Genomic DNA, 19282 nt, shown 5'->3' with positions numbered 1-19282 from the left:
AGTCATAAGTTCAATATTGTGAATGGGGCGTCGGATAAATCGAGGCAACTCGGTGCTCTGATTCGAGATCTGACGCTTGGGGCCGAAGGGACCGGGGCCAGACAAGACAGGGGGAGACTCCCCGTCCCCTGTTCTCCCGGAATGTTAAAAAAAAAAAAAAAAAAAAAAAAGAAAGAAAGAAAAAAAGAAGAAAAAGAAAAACCCACAGAAATGTTGGCTTCTCATTCACAGAGAAGAATTAAACCATGAAGGAAATGATCCTTTATTTCTTTATTATAACCAGTTTCTTTCACATACACAGAAAAAAAAGAATGCAAGTGTGTGTGTGTGTGTGTGTGTGTGTGTGTGTGTGTGTGTGTGTGTGTGTGTGTGTGTGTGTGTGTGTGTGTGTGAATGTGAGGAAGAGAGAGTGAGAAGGAGGTGACGTTTAACCAGGAGGGAGGGTCCTCTGAATCCAATTCATTCCGGACACCACGTGTCCTCAGAGCGTGGGAAAGAGGCGAGCTTTTCTTCCCAGCGAAGAAAAAGCGTGGATCAAATAACACGGCGCTGCAGCGCAGAGCTCTGTGCAGACAGGAGCTGTGACCACCCGGACAAGGACAGTCCGGGAGCCGCATCATGTCTGCTTTATCCATACCAATAAAATATTTCAGGGGAGCTTAATGCAACTGCAGCAATTACAAAGTCTTATTTATGAAAGCTTATGGCTGTAAGCCGAGATGCGAATGTGTGTGTGCATGTGTGTGTGTGTATGGTTCAGGCTGTGCGACAGAGCAGAATGAGTTTGCATGAGCTATATCTTTATTGTAAAGCAATGATTTGCAGATTTCGGATCTTTTTACACAGCGCTGCGCGCATTGGTTTCTCATCAACCTTTTCCCAGACCATTAAAGATAATTTCTAATGACTTAATTGGGAGCAATAATCTAAATTCCAAAGTGGATATGCTATTAAAAAGTTTTTATGTTTGCTTGAAAGTTTGTTAGGAAACTCATTACTAAACTATAAAGTTGAGAATTTGTCAACACCGTCAGTGGACTTTTTCTTTATTTGAACTTTGACTACGTTTCTATAATTTGGACTAATTTTTAATGTTTCCAACTACATTTTTCACATCAGAGTCTCCCGGATTTTTCTGTGACATCTTCAGATACAGTTACATTTTTAAATCACTGTAGCTGAAGTCTCTTCAGCAGGTGAACATAATGTACATTAACAAATAAAAATAAATGGCAAGTTTAATGTAGCTGAAATTTTCTTTAAAAAAAAAACTAATTTGACTAAATAAGATGGGAAAATTGTTATGCTGAACATAATAACAATCGCATTTATAACTTATGCAGAGAATTTCTTGCAGTGTAGCACAAAAGGAAGTGACCACACAGCAATGGTATACATTTATAATAAAAATGTTTAAATGATTCGTTAATTAGTTTATGGCAAGATTGGCTAAATGTTTTAGTTTAATCACACTTATTAAAAGACATATCAATATGATTGACAAACACCTGAACATACAGGTGATGCTAACTTAAGTATCAATATAAGCATCTCAAACCCCAGATGTTGTTCTGCAGCTGTTGCCGCTTAAATTGAGAAACCGAACACTAATTTTCCTCAGTGACTATGAGCCGTCTGAAAACCACTGCGGCCGTTTTGATGCCTGTGATCAATAGAAGAAAGCCCACATCTGGCTATCGTTAGAGATTCCTACATTTTATGGGTGTATGCCTTTTGTTGTCGCTTTAACAGAACGCACACCACATACATTTACGGAAAATACCAGAAAATCTATAGTAGCACGAACCTCACACTCCTTGGGCCGTTTTGGATAAAGGCTCATGACAAATTTAAAGTGAGATTAAGAAAGAGAGCAGAAAATATGAGTGGATTCGTCTGGTATGGGGAGGTTTCTTCCAGGAGATCTGAACCACCTATTGCCAGAAACTCCCCCATGTTGGTGTTACGTCTGAAACACACAATCAAACTTTAAAAGATCTCATCAGACTGTCCATTCTCAGTCCAACAGTCCATGCGACTTGTTTTTAAGAACACGGAAAATGTGAAAAAAAAAAAAAAACATCCAGTTACAAGACTTACTGAACGTGTTGCATTCCAACAGCAGTATTTATCACGCACAATTTGTAAAAAAAAAAACATTTAATCTAAGCAGCATTCTTCAGTGAGGAAGAAAAAATTATCTAATACCAATAAATCACTGGTACAGCTAGACTTCGGTTTGTCTCGATGTGCCAATATTTAGCTTCTATTCGCCGCAGCTTAAGAACTAACTCCTTAAAAACCTGATATGAACGGAAACAAGACATTTTTAAAATGATAAGTTTCTGGGAACTTTGGTTTAGTAATCCACCACTCCCTCTTCACCTGGTATAAGCATGACATAACACAAATGCCATTCAAATTGGAAAAAGCAAGACAATTTACAAATTAATTAAATTGAAAAAACAAAAATCATTTGACACAAAATAAACTTTGAGTCTGGACAAGAACTAATTTCTCTTCTGTCTTTTTTATGTTTTTTTTTAACCACCACACACAGTGAGCAGTATGGTCATGTAACGGCCACAAACCTCAATGTACATGTTAATCAGGTTTTGTTGGTTTTTCTACCAACAAAACCTGAAGGTGGAGTTTTAAAAACTCTTGTGGGACTTCAACAAGAACTGTTTTGGTCACCCAAGACTAAGATTTGAATCTTCAGCAACAAATACTTGGGTTGCATCTTGTGTGAAACAAAAGTTATTTATTAATAACTTGCAGAGCACTTTGAAGTATGGAGGAGGATCTGTGATACTGTGTCCTAGCTTTTTAACATGTCATAAAGGACTCCTTAAAAACATCTTCAAATAAAAATTCAGCCTCTGCCAGTGTTGGAAACATAAAATTAGCTTTCTTTCATTGTCATGTCAGTTTCCTAACCTGACATGACACCTATAGAAAATCCCATAGGTGAGCGAAAGAGAAGCGTTTATAAGGATTGTGCATAATCTTGTCCAAAAGAGGAAACATCAAGCAATATTCATCCTCGTATTTTCTAACCTTCTCCAACAGGAGGGAGTCCAGTACTTGTGACACACACATGATTCATGTAGTTATATACGTAGTTCTGAACTTGGGATGATTACCTGAATAAAAACCATTACAGCCTTGATTTTTCAACATTTTAATTTAATTTAAATCTTTAGGTCCCAATAGACAAGGATGCTTTCTATACCTTTTCTTGTCAAAAATCAACAACGTGACTTAAATCTATCAGCTAAAACTCCTGGGCTTGGAACTGCTGGCATTCCTTCATCAGACACAGACTGCATGAAAGATAAATACACAGACCTGAGCAGACAACTGAATTATCGACAAATAGTATAAATAAAAACTTAGTAGAAAATATAAAAATGAGAATCAATTGAATGGCCCAGCAATGGAGATGTGATCCTTTTCTGTTACGTGTAAGACTTCCTGGAACAAAGAGAGGACACGGCCGTAGTGAGAGCCTTCCCAGAACACCTTGCCACATCTGGTGCAGACATAGAACAGGGGTATCCTCTGCAGCAAGGCGGGGGGCACAGTGTGGAGCTGAATGGGCGACCCCCCGGGAAAGGTCATGGTGTCGCGGTCCAGTCCTGAAAGGGAGGCCCAGCGACACTGAGCGGCGTACCTGGGGGGCTCAGGGGTCACGCTGGGGGTCAGGATGTCATCGGGCCTCCACTCTTCCTGTTGACAGGATTTCTCAAGCATGTGGTCAGTGGTGTTGTGATCCTGCAGAAATCCTGAAAAAGAAAGGCAGAATTAACAATTACATTTTTAATTCCATACAGATAATCCTAATATAAACACTGATAAATTTCCATTTGCATATCGTATACCTTTTTCTTTGAGCATCGTTTCCATGTCGGCTCTGGGAATGGACACATATTCATCGCTGTTACAAGCCTAGATAAAAAGCAGAGCAACAGATATGAAATATGAGCAAAAGAATCTGCTTCAAAACCACAAGGACACATATATGTTTATTTGTTTGTATAATATTCATAAAAATAAAAACTGGGGCCTAATTCTAATCTTTAAGCTAAAAAAGATAAATGAATAAATAAATAAATAAATAAAAAGCAAAAATTTTGTCTCAAATTAAAAATTAATTTGTACTTGAGTTTTTCCCATGAAAAATTCAGTATTAGGGTAAGACCTACCATAACACTGTTAATTGGTCAAGTTTATTTACATTAAATAAGCTTTATTTTTTCAATTAAATAAAATATCCAAACTGCTTTTGAGATCAAATCAAGCACATGAAATGACAATATTTTTAAATAACATAAGAAATTGAGAATACATCAGCACAATAGACAAAATATTTTAGAGGTTTTCCTTAGTTTGTTCTTCCAGCACCAGGGATAACTTGGTGTAAAAGAATACAGTATTTCACATATGCCTGTTGTTTATCTTTCCAAATTAGATGTATTTTGATTGTTTCGTGGGATACAAAGAGGTCTTAAAATAGTTAATTCCTGTAGCTGTTCAACATTTTATGAAGCTCTCAACAAACCCAGTCCATCTTCTTTATCAGAAGTGTTATTAATTAAACTGTCCTGAATCTGAAGATCATACGGTAGCAGACTTTTAATCTGCTCACCTGATGAGTTTTGAGTGTGTTGTAGGTTTTAGAAATAAACTGAAAACAGATTTTTCTTTTCACATTTAGAATAGTACTTTAGATAAATTCACTTTCTACTTGAGCTTTAATTTGGCTCATATTTCACTTTTAACAATCCATGATTTTGTTTTAGAAATATTGTTATATTTGTGCTTAGTTTATTTAATTTTTATCCCCCTTTATGAGTTTATCAGCCAAGTTTTAAGACTACAACTACATTTCCCTCACACACATTTTATCACAAACTATATAAATTTGCTTTTATTTTTTTCTTAAATTACATTCATCTTTATTTTTAGTTGAATTATTTTATTCACTATTTTCTATGTCATATCAAACAATGCATAACATTATACAATAATGGCCATTACTGCAATCTGAAATGTATTTATTTAGGATTTCCTCAGATGATACAGAAAGTGTATTTAGTATTTGATCAGGACATTTAAATGTTCATTGGTAACAAGTAGATAAAAATGATTATGTAAATCTAACATTTGAATTAATATTTTGTCATTTTTTATTTTATTTGATGGGCCGCTTTATGGTGATAGTTAGTTTTCAATGACTGCAAAACAATTGTTGACATTGCGTTTCAAATAAAGTTTGATTGATCAATAATGTAAAAAAAATAAATATGAAGAAATACAATTACATCCATAATTATTGAATTCTCAATAATACTACATTCAAAAACCAAATCATCATCACAGCTTTATCAATTTCAACCATATTTTGGTAAAATAAAATAAATTAAAAAAAAAAAGCCTGTCAATCAATTGGAGACAGTAAAATGATATGTGAGCCAACAACTAGAAAAAGTATCACCAGCCAGTGATCCATCTTCATTGGATGGAACCTGAAAGCATTGATGTAAACACAGCCTGATGTAAAAGATAAATTTTCTGCAGATTCAGCAGTAGCAGGAAGGCTATGCTCAGCGATGTTTCTTAGCTTCAAAGCAAAGTGTCAGGCATGTTTAACTATGTGGAAGCGAGGCTGCATGGCCTGCTCACTAGTGTTGACCCTTTCACGTCGATAGCAATCAGATGTTTTCCCAGGCTGTTTGTCTGGTGTGAAAGGGTATAAGTGTTACTCAAAGATCCAGTCGGAGTGTTAGTGTGTCAGTAAAGACACCATTTATGCCGGAGTGATTTTCACACGTTCCTGCTGGTCTGTCCTTCTCAAGGTAAAGGTCTCACTTGGTGGGACATTAGTGATCTCCTGCTTGCCAGCCCCTAACATGAACACACACTTGTCTGTGAGCCGTTCTGACAGCACGTCGCTAAAGGCCTTGTCAAAAAACCTGAACTCCACCCTGGAAACAGCATTCCTGTCAGGAGTGGGCAGTAAATCAAATCTGGCTCATACGAGAGATCCTTAACAGGCTCGCTTAATCCTTGTCACTCTTTACCTGGAAAAAAATAAATAAAAATCAGGAGCGAACCCGGAGACTACGCCCACTCCGCACAAAAGCAGGTCGTCTCCTCTGTGTGCACATGCGGAGCGGTGTTTGCCTCTGTGGTGACTGAGGTCAGGACATGAGAAAGCTGTAAGAGACAGTGGAGGTGTGGGAACAGCAGAGGTGTCTGCTTTGTGTTTACTTCTCTCTTGGTGCATCCTATTTACTCTGCCTCACATCACACACAAACCAGTAAAAATGCAACCAGAAGAGCTGAGAAGGGGCTCAAAAGTTGCATCACATGCGCAAACATATGGGCATGCATGATGGCGGCGACCAGCACGACAGAGCGAGCTATTTGTTCAGCTCAAAGTTTCCCAGCTTGGAGCATGCCAGAACCTGCTCTGAACTCTGTAGGCTGAACCACAGACTGGCAGACAAACACATCATCTCACACACGCAACCTCCATATTCTGTAACTTCTAAACCAAGAAAATTGCTATCCTGGAGTGATTTAATACACAATTAAGTTCAGTATGAAGAGAAATCACTTTAATTTGAACTAATCATGTTATGTTAGTCATTTTAAAAGACCTTGCAAATAAAGGTACATGCTGGAGCTTTAACAGGAAAGAATAAGTTATCATTAACATTACATAAAATAAATTAAGAATAAACTAAGCTGAAATGTATTGACTCTTTAACTTGCTTTTCCAGCCCACTCACCTAACTTCAAAGTTGTTTTATAAAATCCAGGTCAATCCTTTTCAAATATAGATTCTCTCATGATGAAGAAGCTTGTAGCCGATAACATGAAGAAGATTTTACATGCAATAAGACAGTTTTATCAGTAGAAACGGACAGAAGTAATAAATAAGCAAATGCACACATTTAAGCCATAATAGAATATAATTTAGGAGTCTGGAAAATCTGCCCATATGTGAGGCTTTTAAAGGCCCACACTTGGGAACATTAAACATGAGACCCAATACAAAACCCTGTTGCACTACTTGCACAGTTTTGGTCTGGTCCAAACATGCAGCTGCCATGAGATGGCAGATTAAAACACAAATTGTTTTCTTCTATGTAGCTTCAGTAAAACCTGAGCTGACAGATTTGTCAAATCTATTTACAAAAAAAGTCAAACTTAGAATGTTTTCACATACTTCAGATTATGTCTGAAACCAACATATGGCTTTAGTTTGTCCGTCCTGACACAATTAATAGAAGTGATGGCTCCATGTTCTCCAAGTGCATGTGTCCTCTGAATCGCTCTTTATTTCATAGAAACTGTGAAACTAAGTTATTCTACTTATAGCTTTAATTTAGTATTATTAGTAACATAAGGAGTATTCAATGTCTTCCCATTTCTGCTTTAAAATATATTACACCTTTTTTTGCTTCTTCAGCAAGTCACAGTATAGTCATACTGTGACTAATGTGTGATGCTGATTTTAAATAGAAGTTGATAGAAAAAAAGAGGGAAAAAAGGGGACTGATGAAAGGAGACAGAAAAAGTATGGGGTGGGTGATTATTTTCCCCCTGACGTGCTCAAACAGACAGACACACACGCTCTCTGCACTGTAGGCAGCTCCCATGGGAAAATCCTCCACCAATCTCCAAAGGCGGTGCTCCATTAGTCACATGGTTTAACCAACCAATCAGGAGCCGGAAAACCAATTCAAACTGTGGTTAGTCAGGTAAGGGGCAGCGTGGGAACCGGTGGGAAGAAGAGGGGAGCGAAAAAAAATGCACCTCTATTTCCTTTGAAATCTCCCTCAATTTCTGTTTGTATGCAAATTTTAAATACAAAGAGGTTTAAAAAATGCATACGCCACACAACATAAAAGTTCATGTTGCAGTATAAAACATAACCTTTTTTTCTAGAAACTACAACTGTGCTGCCAGGAAAGCAAAGGACAAAAACCTAAAAAAAAAAATAAAAGGTTGTTCCCATGATCTCATGTCTGGGAAACTGTGCCATCACTGATTTATTCTGCTGAGGAGACAGAAAATTCTGCTGATGAAGTAAAATCATTGAGATTTACAAGCCCTACTGAGACAGGCACCACTTCATTGTCCAGCAAGGAGCAAAGCCTCTGGATGTCTTTGTTGCTTCTTCATATTGGGCAGAATAGCACTTCAAATTTAAAATAGCATACTAGTGTTGCAGAGTCAGCAGCGACAAAAGCTTTTGGTCTTTCTATTGAGGTGCCTGCTTTTGGTTACAGAAGGGATGGGCTACTTCTGGTACCAAGCTATACAGACTGGAATCATTTCATTGAAGTTGAAACATGGAGATGCAAATTAGAAACACATGATGTATAGGATTAATTTTTTTGGTGTTGTCTGCATCACTGGGAAATAAAGAACAGATTGATCTGCCACCAGCTGATACAGAAATTGAGGAATTCAGTGTATGAATTCATGACAGAATAACTTATCATTGCTAGTGACAATTCAGTTTTTATGTATATTTTGTTTCTACTTGCATTTTTTTATAATAACATATTTAAAAACATAGATTGTCAGTTTTTAAAAGGATGATATCAGGAAAAATGTTGTGTTGTGTTTACTGTTCTGCAAAGTGCAACTGATACAGTTTTTGAATGTTAAACTGAAATAAATACTGCGCAAAAAATTACATGTTATGAGCAGCCATAAAAATGGTTTGCATAAGAATGTCTACTAATGAGATGGTGTTTGTATTGTTTTTACAAACAATACAAGACAAATGCCCATAGTTACCTGGTATTTATAGTGTTCTGGTTGATGACCCGTTTTAGTTTTTACAGCTCCTATTGGATGTTCTCAAAGGTTTTTTTTTAGGATCTAGAAGTAACTCAGAGATGGAAGCTCTGCAAACTTGCAAGCCTTTTTGATGAATTCAGAAACCCGAACCCAGATCAGGTTTCTGATCCCGTAAAGAAATGTTTGTAGAATTATAACTATCCATAATTCATACAAATGGCAATAGAAGAAATAAAACCTTAAAAAGTAAAATAAGAAAAGTATTTCTCTTTGGTGAGAGATTAGATCATGAAATATACCCCATAAAGATCTTTTCTAAATAAATTCCTCCTGAAGGTATAGTTTTCTTACAGCCACAAGTCAATTTTAATTAGAACAGGAAACAGAGAGAGCTAGAGAAATGACCCCTTGAACGCACTTTCTCACAGCATCCTAGTGGAATATGGTCTGTATCTCTGACAATCTGAGGTAATTACTAACTCTGTTAACTAATCACTACAAACTGACAGCAACCTAAACTGGACCACAGTGGAGCCTGTCTGGGCTTGACATCACACACACCTTCATCTGACACACCTCACTCACACACTTACAAACACTCAGATACCTATCAGAAACTCGGAATATGCAAAAAAAAAAAAAAAAAAAAAATCTGCATGCAGCTCTCACAGGAAAGCTGCACACCCTTCCCTGTCTGACTCATGAACACAGTCATCTCACCTGTGTGAAGCAGTCATTTCTTTCCGGCTTCTCCCAGGGAAACAAGTCACCAAAAAGAGCTTAAGGGACTATCCATGCAGTTTATTACAACAATTATCTAGCTATTCTCAAGCGTAAAAAAGACACTTCAAATTTAACAACCATAATTTTATTTCAGCGAAGACATAGTTCTTAAATGAAGTTGCTTTCTTTTTTTAAATTATTGATTAAACTACACGTATGTCCTTTATGTGTGTATGCGCAGTACACCATTTTCTCAAAAACTATATATTTTATAAATCAATACACAAAAATACTCCAACATTTATCTTTATTAAAAATAAAATTCCGTATTTCTCAGCAATGGCAACAAGAAGCTTACATGTAAAACATGGCAGTCTACTATATAATACCATGAACAGACATCAACTGCATTTCTAAAACTAAAATAAAAGTGTATTTTCTTCCATCTTTTTAAAACTGAAGCCTATGAAATATTGTAACCTCAAATAGCAAATCATGACTTATTTTAAAAGTTCTTCCTGTGTTATATTCATTGAACAAAGATCTGTTTTTTTCAGTATTTGGGATACTTTATAAAGCTATTTTGGAAAAGTTTTTCTGTTAACACAGTAAAACTTTGGACATTTCTTTTTTCTTTTTGGTGATATACACACAGCAACAACAAAAAACAGTTATGAGAGGGAAGTGTACTTGGCAAGCATGAACACTATTGTTATTTCTTCAAATGTTTTTTTTTTTTTTTTTAGCTGGGGTATGTGTGAGAATTTTCATATTACTGTAAACAAAATAAATTGCATCTTTAATCTGGAAGAAATTTTGTTTTGAAAATCAGGCCAGATTTTCTGGTGACCCATAAGTAGGATATTTTACAGACAAATAAGGTGTATGACAAAATATCATAGGTTGTGTAGCACAAAGCAACGAGACAGGTGGAACAAGCTAACTGTTAAAAGTATGAGATATTTTTTACCAACAATCATTTTAAATAGTTTCATTACAAAAGATAAACCATCTCGTTATGTACATATTAAATGTGTGCTACTAATTGAACCAAAACCCATAAATATCAGTTGGACAGTCTGAAGTGAAAAAAAAAATATTGAATAACAATAAATTTAAAATGATTCAGAAAAAATAAAGAAATGAGAAAAAATGCTGTACTTCTAAACGCACAAAAACCTTGACATACACACTCATTTTGCTGCCAAAAAAGACAGCAAAACAAAAAGTACATCTCTAATGGCCTTCTTTAACGACAGGTAAAGAAATGTTCAACATTTTTCACATTTCTTACATGTTTTTTCACTTCTTAAACTATCTTCTCATCTCACCTCCTCTTTCTCTTTGCTTTATTACTCAACCATACTTCCTGCTCTCTTTTGGCCTCAACTTTTTTGTTTGTTCTTTTCTCCCGGTACATAATTCCCGTGCTTACCGATTCAGTAATGAAGAGGATCAGAGTCAAACCTTGGCAAATAGCAGTCTAGCTGTGACACAAATAGAAGCAATGCTCTCCCCTGGCTGGACGTGTTTGGTTTATTCTATTTTTTACATACTCAACCTTCAACCTTAACTTCTATTGCTCCCTGAATTTCCAGTTCAACCTTCGTCTCCTCTCTTCTGTCTTTCTTTCTCTCTTTCCATAAGCTCCGTCGACCCACTCTGTTTTTTTCTGTCTTTTATCTGGCTGTCCCCTCACCTCTAACCTCTTTTTTCCCTTACAAAAGTGCTAATTTTTTTCAGTCCTCATGAGACACCAGCTAGAAGAGGCTCTTCTAAGACAAACACCTCACAAAACCAGAGATGAAGTGACACTGCTGAAAATTAAACTCACTCAAAACTTATTCTAAAAACACAAAAACAACTAATTAAAAAAAAAACAACAACAAAAAATGTGATTAAATTATTAAGCAGACCTTATTTAGATATTGCTTGTTATTCCTTTAATACAAAATAAATATGTGAATGTGTAAAATACTAAAAAAAAGGCAGTTTGGGAACATAAAATATCTAGGCGCAATATGTCTTGCCACAGTATTGGCTGGTGTTTGTACGGCTACTGCTGTACAAACGCCGTTATTTATTACAAATAAAGGCAGTTATGATTGGTGGCATCTCAAGAATTTGCAATTTCAGCTGTTTTTGTGATCGCTATCTTCTGTGAATCCTGGCTATATTAGACGTGCAATATATAGAATTATGAATGCAATATCAGTGTCTACAATATCACAACTGCAACAGACTACTTGGATGCAATTTTCCTGGGGATATCATATCTTAAGTGCCATGCCTGACTTTCAATGCCCTGCATGTTCACACCTGATGTTTTTGGAATCAAGATCAACAGCTCGAAACGAGTGGCGACATTGTGATAAAGAAAAAGTAAAGAAAAAAAAAAGAACTGTAGTCATCATCGCAGTACTATCAGCAATATCACAATGACATGTACAATAATACTACACAGCACAGCTAAGAAAATAGGAACCAGGTGTTTACATATACTGCATGGAATGACAGAATTATTTTCTCACTCATTGATGTCAAATCAGAGGGTTAAGATATAAAATAAAATATATTTTCTGGTACATCTGTGTACCAGACCAAAAGGGTGGACCGAGAATTTGTTAGTATTTATTGGCATCTGTTCAGCAAGTTGACATCATGTAAATTACAACAATTTTTGTAGTCATGCTGTGGCTCCTTTTCTGATTAGGTGTTTTCTCAGTGGTAGTAAAAAGCACAATTAAAATAGACTATCCATTCAACCTTCAGTTAACATTAGCTTTATCAAAATGGCTTTCCTGCTTGCCTGAACAACATAAGTCTTACTCATGTACCTACACAACCAACAGCCTAAATAAACTATTTTTTCCCAAGCTTTCACTGCAGCCAATCAACCAACCATTACAACATCCACGACTTTCTTGGACAAGCGCTAACACTTCTCAAACTGTCACAACACCCACACACTCAAACTGAAATTCCACCCATCGAACGAATCAGCTCAAGCCAACTCTGCGGGCGCATGCCTCGTCATGGGAGAGCCACCGGCAGATTCTGTCGCTCAACGTTTATCACTGCTGCATACTTCACCCTTCCAGGTCTCCTCCTTCCCCCTCCTTTCACTTCTTTTTTTCAAATCTCTTGCTGATGTGAAGGCATGCAGGGAATGTTATTGTAATTCAGAGTGATTCATTCAGGACTGTAAATATTGACAGGGGTGGCTGCTGCTGCTGGTCTGTTCTCTCCGGAAGAGCGACGAGAGAACAGAGATGAAGCAACTCTCCCACATGGCTTTCTGACAGGAAAAGTGTCAATGTTAGAGAGCGATACCACCAAGTCAGTTTGTAAAGTCGCTCCACCGGTCCGCTGATTAAGTAGTTAGTATCAGCATAAGTTTGTACTTTCAAATAAGAGTTTGAGAAGTGCCAAGTAAAGGAGCCGAAAGTGCAGTATTACTGAAACTAACCATAATGGAGATCAACATACAATGTAAAATAATTTGAATTTTAATGAAATCATAGGGAATAAATAATTATAACCAGAATGATTTCTGAAGTGATTTCACAGAGTTATACACAGTGTCTAATGACCTGTTTTTTTTTTTTTTTTACTGTGTTGCAATCCAAAGCAAAGATGCATAGTCAAATGGGAATGGCTTTCCATGATAAAATGGCAGGCTTTGCATCTACAAAAGCAGCATCCTGCTTAAGAGAAATCATCATAAAAAGACCTCAAGATATCTATTATTAGCCAATTAGTCATGGTAATAGTAGTAGTTGCAGAAGCAGTTTAAGCTGCAAGAAACAAGAGGCAATTGTTAACATGACTGGTTGCTATACTGAACAGCCAGTTCAGCCAATAGTGTGAAATACAACTTTCAGTTTCTGAATTGATGCTCTCATTTATCTGGATGCAACGGTAAAATAGGGACCATAAATGGGATTTGGAATCATCAGATCACTTGGGATGCATGTTAATGCAAAACACTAAGTATGTTCATGATGGCCAACTTTTAATGAGACTGTCAAACACAAATGTTGATGCCGCATGACAACATAGTTGGACAAATGGAGAGCTATAATTTCTTCACAGTCACATCCAACAGCCTTATTAGGACATGTACAACTCAGAAGACCGGCTATTGTAAAGTTAGACAACAGCATCAAAAGAGGAAAAAGGGCATGGGGTTAAGTGGTAATAATGATACTGGATAAGTCACCAGCATGTGTGTGGCTGTATGAATTCAAACTCACATCAAAGTGTCTCTGGGAGCCTTGTTCATGTCAACAGGAGATGCAGGAGAGGCTCATGGCATTAGAAAAGCAGGGAGGTGGGGGGTTCAAAAGGAAGTGGTACAAAATAGAGAACAAAGGCGCAAGAGAGACTAGACTGAGGGGTTAAGGAGGAGTAGGCTGGGGATGAGAGGTTGGGGTGTATGGGTACAGGGACAGGGGTGGAGGGGACTCACGCTGAAGGGGTTCATCTGTGGTGTGAGTGCAGTGAAGTATAACCAAGAGAGAGGACGAAGGAGAGAATGTCGCTCAACCCTTCTTTCACTTCCTCTCCTCCGTCCTCGGCTCTTCTTCCATCTCTGCACCCTTTCTGCGACTTGCCCCGGCAAATTCCCTAGGGCCAGGGGCAGTCCCCTTTCAGTCTCCAGTGACACAGTAATTAGAAGTGTGGGAACTGAATCCGTCCCTCGTTCGTAGCCCCGGACTCCCTCCCACCCTCTCACCCTCACTCGTTTTCACTCTCCTTTTGCTGGCCCTCGCCCACCCCTTAACCAGCTTGCGGTTTCTCTCCCTCCCCTCCACTTCCTCTGCCACCTCAATTTTTGCACCACACCTAAGTTTTGTATCTCAGGAAGTGGCATCAAACATTACAACGTTTCACATGGGCATTTTCACATCAATCATGTCTGCATGTTGTCAATCTAAAATAAAGAATTGGATCGTGACTGAATTCAATTAAAAATCAAACTAAACCCCATATTGGCTAAATCCTCATGGGCCACCTGTGACGTTGATGGGAGCTGAACATCACACACTCTCACACACACTCCATCCCTTGCCCCCCTCAACTCCCATTCAGCGTCTCTCCCACCACCCCTACAGTCACATAGGCCCCCTATCTCTACGAACAGAGCAACGCTGTCTCTCCCGCTCTGTCAAGCCCCACCACCATCACCCCGACCCCCTCCCCAACCCCAATCGCTATCTCTGTGGCGATAACCATGGGAACAGCAGCACTGTGGGAACAGGCCACCAGTTGACCAAAATAGACAGCAGGAAAATGGAGGGAAAGAAATAAAGAAAGAAAAGGGCTTCCTGCGTCCAAGGAGGCCTGTGAGAGAGACCGCTTGTGTGGGAGGGGATCTATGGGATCACTGGGACAGGCAGGTACTCAGGCGCTTTGCTCACCTCTACTTTCCATCGGCAACAAAGAGGGATGCCGGGTGGCTTGAACTGTGACATTGAGTAATTAATAGTGATGCAGTCCTGATTCTTGCTGGTGGGACATGCTTGCAGCTTGTCTTCTCACTCACATACAAACACTTAAAAAAAGTCCCACAGTTACTAGATAGCACTGTCCCATGCGAAAAAGGGCTACACCCTTACCACAGACACCCACACCCAAACACCGTAGTAATATTACACCATCACACACCCACAGCCATAAACCTCGAAAAGATGTGCACATGAAAGGATCCGGTCTCGTGAAATCTATGATGACTGGATTGGTCAACAAACAAAGATGCTGTGCAGATCATCCTGAACACAACAAACTGCTTTCTAATATTGAGTAAACATCTAAAAACTTGGATTCCAACCAGCGCTATGTCATCTACCACAAGATCTCCTTCATTATGTTTTTCTTGTTGCTGGTTGGTCAGGACTGAGCATATAAACTATTAATAGAAGCAATCACAAAATACTTTATTTGGTTGTGTTTTTAGGAATAGGATTTTCCTTTTAAATGAGAATGTCCCATTTGTATTCAGGAATCTTTATTCTGATATTTAATAATCAGTGAGTGTCTTTTTGATTTACTCTCAGAATAAATCCTCTTTTTTCTGAAGGTATTAGAGATTTTCTAGTGAACAAATTGAGGATTTTGTCCAACATACACAATGCAAGTCGAGTTTAGATTTATGGCCCAAAATCATGCAAAATTAAAAAATGGGAGAAGATACACTGTTTTCTCAAATTATGCTAAAAAAAAAAAAAAAATGTAGAATATTAGTTAAAGTGATATTTCGGGCTCACTTTGGCCTCGAGTCTATGATCAAAGTGAATTTATTCGAGTCAGAAGGGGCCAGTCTATGGGCTCGGGTAGGGACTGGTCGGACTTTTTAGCCCTGACTGAAACTCTATAGTGAACCTCACCTTACCTTAAACACTGGTGGTGGCAGTATCATGCACTAGGAAAGCCTTTCTTCAACTACAAGACTGAGGATCTAACTGTAGCTAAACTTAAGAAAATCCTCACAGAACACAGCAAAGTAATCCTTAACATTCAGCCAGAGCTAGAATGGAATGGAATTTCTCTTTCTGTTCATAGATCTTCTCCATCTAATCTGACTGAACATGGAACATTTCACCAAAACAATGGGAAAATATGTAATTCTTTGGATGAGTAAAGCATGTAGAGACTTCAAGAGGCTTGCAGCCATTATTTGAAATGTGCTTATAAAAAGTGCTCATATTTTTTCCACTTGGCCTGTCTCATAAATGTCAATAAAATACCCTTAAGTTTTTGGTTGTCATATGACAACATGCAAAATAATTTTACGGGTGTAGGAATACTTTCAAAAGATTCTGTGCATTTTATTGTTACAAATACTTTTCTTTATCAAATACATGCCACCAAGAATATCCAGGAGGCCAGTGAAGTCTCACTGAAGGAACATGTGAAGATGTAACGGATCAATCAAGTGACCTTCCGCTTGACTCCTCTACCTCCTGGGCCACAGCAGCCCAATTCATCAAGATTGCTTGTACAGCGCTTGGTATTTACTTTTATTTGGTCCACAGATAATCCCTGCAGTCTCCAGAGAGTACGCACACACAAATGGATGCATGCAAACCCCCTCAGACTGCAGGGCTTCAGTTAAAACACTGGGATGAAGTTCCGATGAGAAAGATTAGAATATTGCTTCCAAGAGATGGAGGAGGAAATAGAGAAAAGACGCAAGCAGTGCATCATCTGCCTCTTTTTTTCCAGAAACCTGGTCAGTCAAATTTTCCACTCCATTTATATTCTAGATTTCAGTTGGCTTGACATGCAAATGAAGTCATGGACATATCCCTGTAGTGTTTTTTATGTTTCCACTTGAATCTCTGAGTTCAGCTGTGCTCACTGTGAATCAGTTTTCTCAGTTTTTTTCTGGTTGCATATATTCTGTCTTGATTTCTATCAAGACATCTAATCAGTGATCCGCCACCCTACACGGTTTCCTTTTTTTTTTTTAAAGGTCTTTCCCAGGGCCAAGCACCATGACCTCTTCAACCTTGTACCCCTTTGCTCCCAGGGGTAAGGGAAGGAGGGGTTGTGCCTCTGACCATTCCCATCCCACAAGGACTTTCACTTTAATCTGACTTGAGAGCAAGAAAGGAGAAACGGAGTACAAAAAAAGATAATGTGTGCTGTGTTGCAGAAGCATGCAAAACAAACCTTACTACTGGACTGCATCACACCTCACAAAGTGAGCTTGAAAGGGAACCAAAGCAAGACATAGCCTAACATGTTAGGTATAAACTAGGTGCACATTCCAAAAACCTCAGCTCTACACACAGAAACACATCACACTTGCAAAACTGTACACAATGTGCACGGATCTACATTCAGTACTGTAAGCACACCCAGACATGCAGATAACCATCACAGTTCTGCTCATGAGAAACAAGTAAGAGCAAAACATTGCAGAAGCATCAGCTCTGAACAACACCCAGTCACACAGAATGCTGTGGTTCAGCTCACAGACCACAAACTCTGAGGGGGGTTACCATATATTATCTCTATCTACATGAAGTTAATATTTGTTAACTCATTCTCACAAACATCAAGCTCGCACTTTAATACAGCCTGCATGTACTGTATGTTGAGTACACTTATGTTTACTGTGTCAAAGATATGTAGGTCAGTAATTTGTGTTCATGTGGGAGCAGGTTTAACATGACAGCCTATAATTCAGAAGGTGTGAATCAGGTCCTGATTTAATTAAATGCATTATCATAGATGTGTTTGCTGTCATAACTTTCACTGGTACCCTCTTACCAGTCCAAAACTGGAAACACAACACAGATGCAACCACAGGCCTTAAACATCCTAACTCCTTCGTGACAATAAGCACAGACAATAGACCACACACATTCATCATGCAGGGAGACAGCAATCATGAGCCCAACTGTAACTGAAATTATGAAGTTTGTAACCTAACATTAGGAAAACACAGCAGGAGTAGGGGAGGATGGGATAATTTACCCCCAACAGTTTCTTAACACCAAGGGGGGATGTTTTTACTATAAGCAAAGTCAAGGACATAGTGTCTCTCCTTGTGTTGTGTCAATTATAAACCACAACTCTTTCATTTTGCAGACTGAAAATTATTGCAAGACATGGTTATGCATCTCAAATTCTTTAACGTTCGGTAAATTTGGGGCAAATAAATGTCAAGGCAAGGCTTTAAAATTGTACAAATCAGAACACATCCTCCAAAGTACTCTATCAAGTCATGTGTCTTTCAGAAACATTAAAATGTCAAACTTTCAAATTAAACGTGAATGCTTCTCTATAAGTTGTTACTTTACATTGAGCATGCATATTTTACTACTCTGACTATACAGAAAGCAACTTCATTCTTGAGATTTACAACTCTACTGGCTACTGAGAAGCTCAAAAGTTTCTGAACAGTGAACGCACTATATCAGTTACATTTAGCATGGTTCAGGAAAATACAATAAGAACATTTGGGGAGGATTTGCAGAAAGGCTGAATTTCCATTTTCGACTGGGCTGAAAAATAATACAAGCAGACTAATTGAAATAATTAGTCGTCTGCCTGATCTACAACATATAGAATGAATGAACTGTGCAACAATATTTCTATGAATATGAAAAAGCAAAGATAAAATTGAAGGTAATTTAAGAAGCATTGCAGCAAATTTGGGTGTATTTAAGACTGTTTAAGGCTTAAAATTAAGAGGGACAAATTTAAGATTGTAAGATCCTGCAGAACATCTCCAGTTAGTCATTTTAATGTGAGCTGCTTAAGTGAATCTAGAAGAAGCACAAAAGGTGTAACATGGAAGGAATATTTTCTATGGAAGTATAGTCAGTGTTTATCGACAAAAGATGAGCAGTCATCTCCTTCGCTGCTTGTACTTTTTCAGGTTTGTTTTTTTTTTTATCCAGACTTTCAGTAGTCAGTTGTCAAAACTAGTATTTGTTGCTCTAAGCTTTATAAATAAGAGAGTACAGAAATCAGATATCTGATTTGTGCAGCTCTACTTCTTTTATTCTATTTCCTGTCTCCTATTCACATTCTCTTTTCCCATAGAATTATGCTTTTATACATGTAAATCGTGCTTAGGTTTGGGTATAATAAACAACATAGGATCAGCTCAACAGTGCTCAATCGCACTGTTGAAAAAATGAAAAAGTAAAAATTTTCTTAAAGGTAAATGCAAAAGTGCGACTTTGTCAAGCAATCATTTAATTACCTACCTCCC

General features: G+C 37.9%; 1 protein-coding gene across 1 annotated transcript in view; it reads right to left on the bottom strand.

The window, feature by feature from the left end:
- Window positions 1-3168: 3168 nt before the first annotated feature.
- exd3 (exonuclease 3'-5' domain containing 3) overlaps window positions 3169-19282 on the bottom strand; it is a 42837-nt gene continuing 26723 nt past the window's right edge. The window contains exons 20-21 of the mRNA XM_055040227.1: window positions 3885-3951; window positions 3169-3788 (exon numbers count right to left, since the gene is read on the bottom strand). Coding sequence (XP_054896202.1) covers window positions 3421-3788; window positions 3885-3951 — 435 coding nt within the window. The 3' untranslated portion in view covers window positions 3169-3420. The remainder of the gene's footprint in view (window positions 3789-3884; window positions 3952-19282) is intronic.

This window comes from Poeciliopsis prolifica, unplaced genomic scaffold, assembly GCF_027474105.1.
Source record: "Poeciliopsis prolifica strain line A6 unplaced genomic scaffold, Auburn_PproV2 SCAFFOLD015, whole genome shotgun sequence".
Taxonomy (NCBI): Eukaryota; Metazoa; Chordata; class Actinopteri; order Cyprinodontiformes; family Poeciliidae; genus Poeciliopsis; species Poeciliopsis prolifica.
This window is presented reverse-complemented; position numbering and strand designations above follow the sequence as displayed.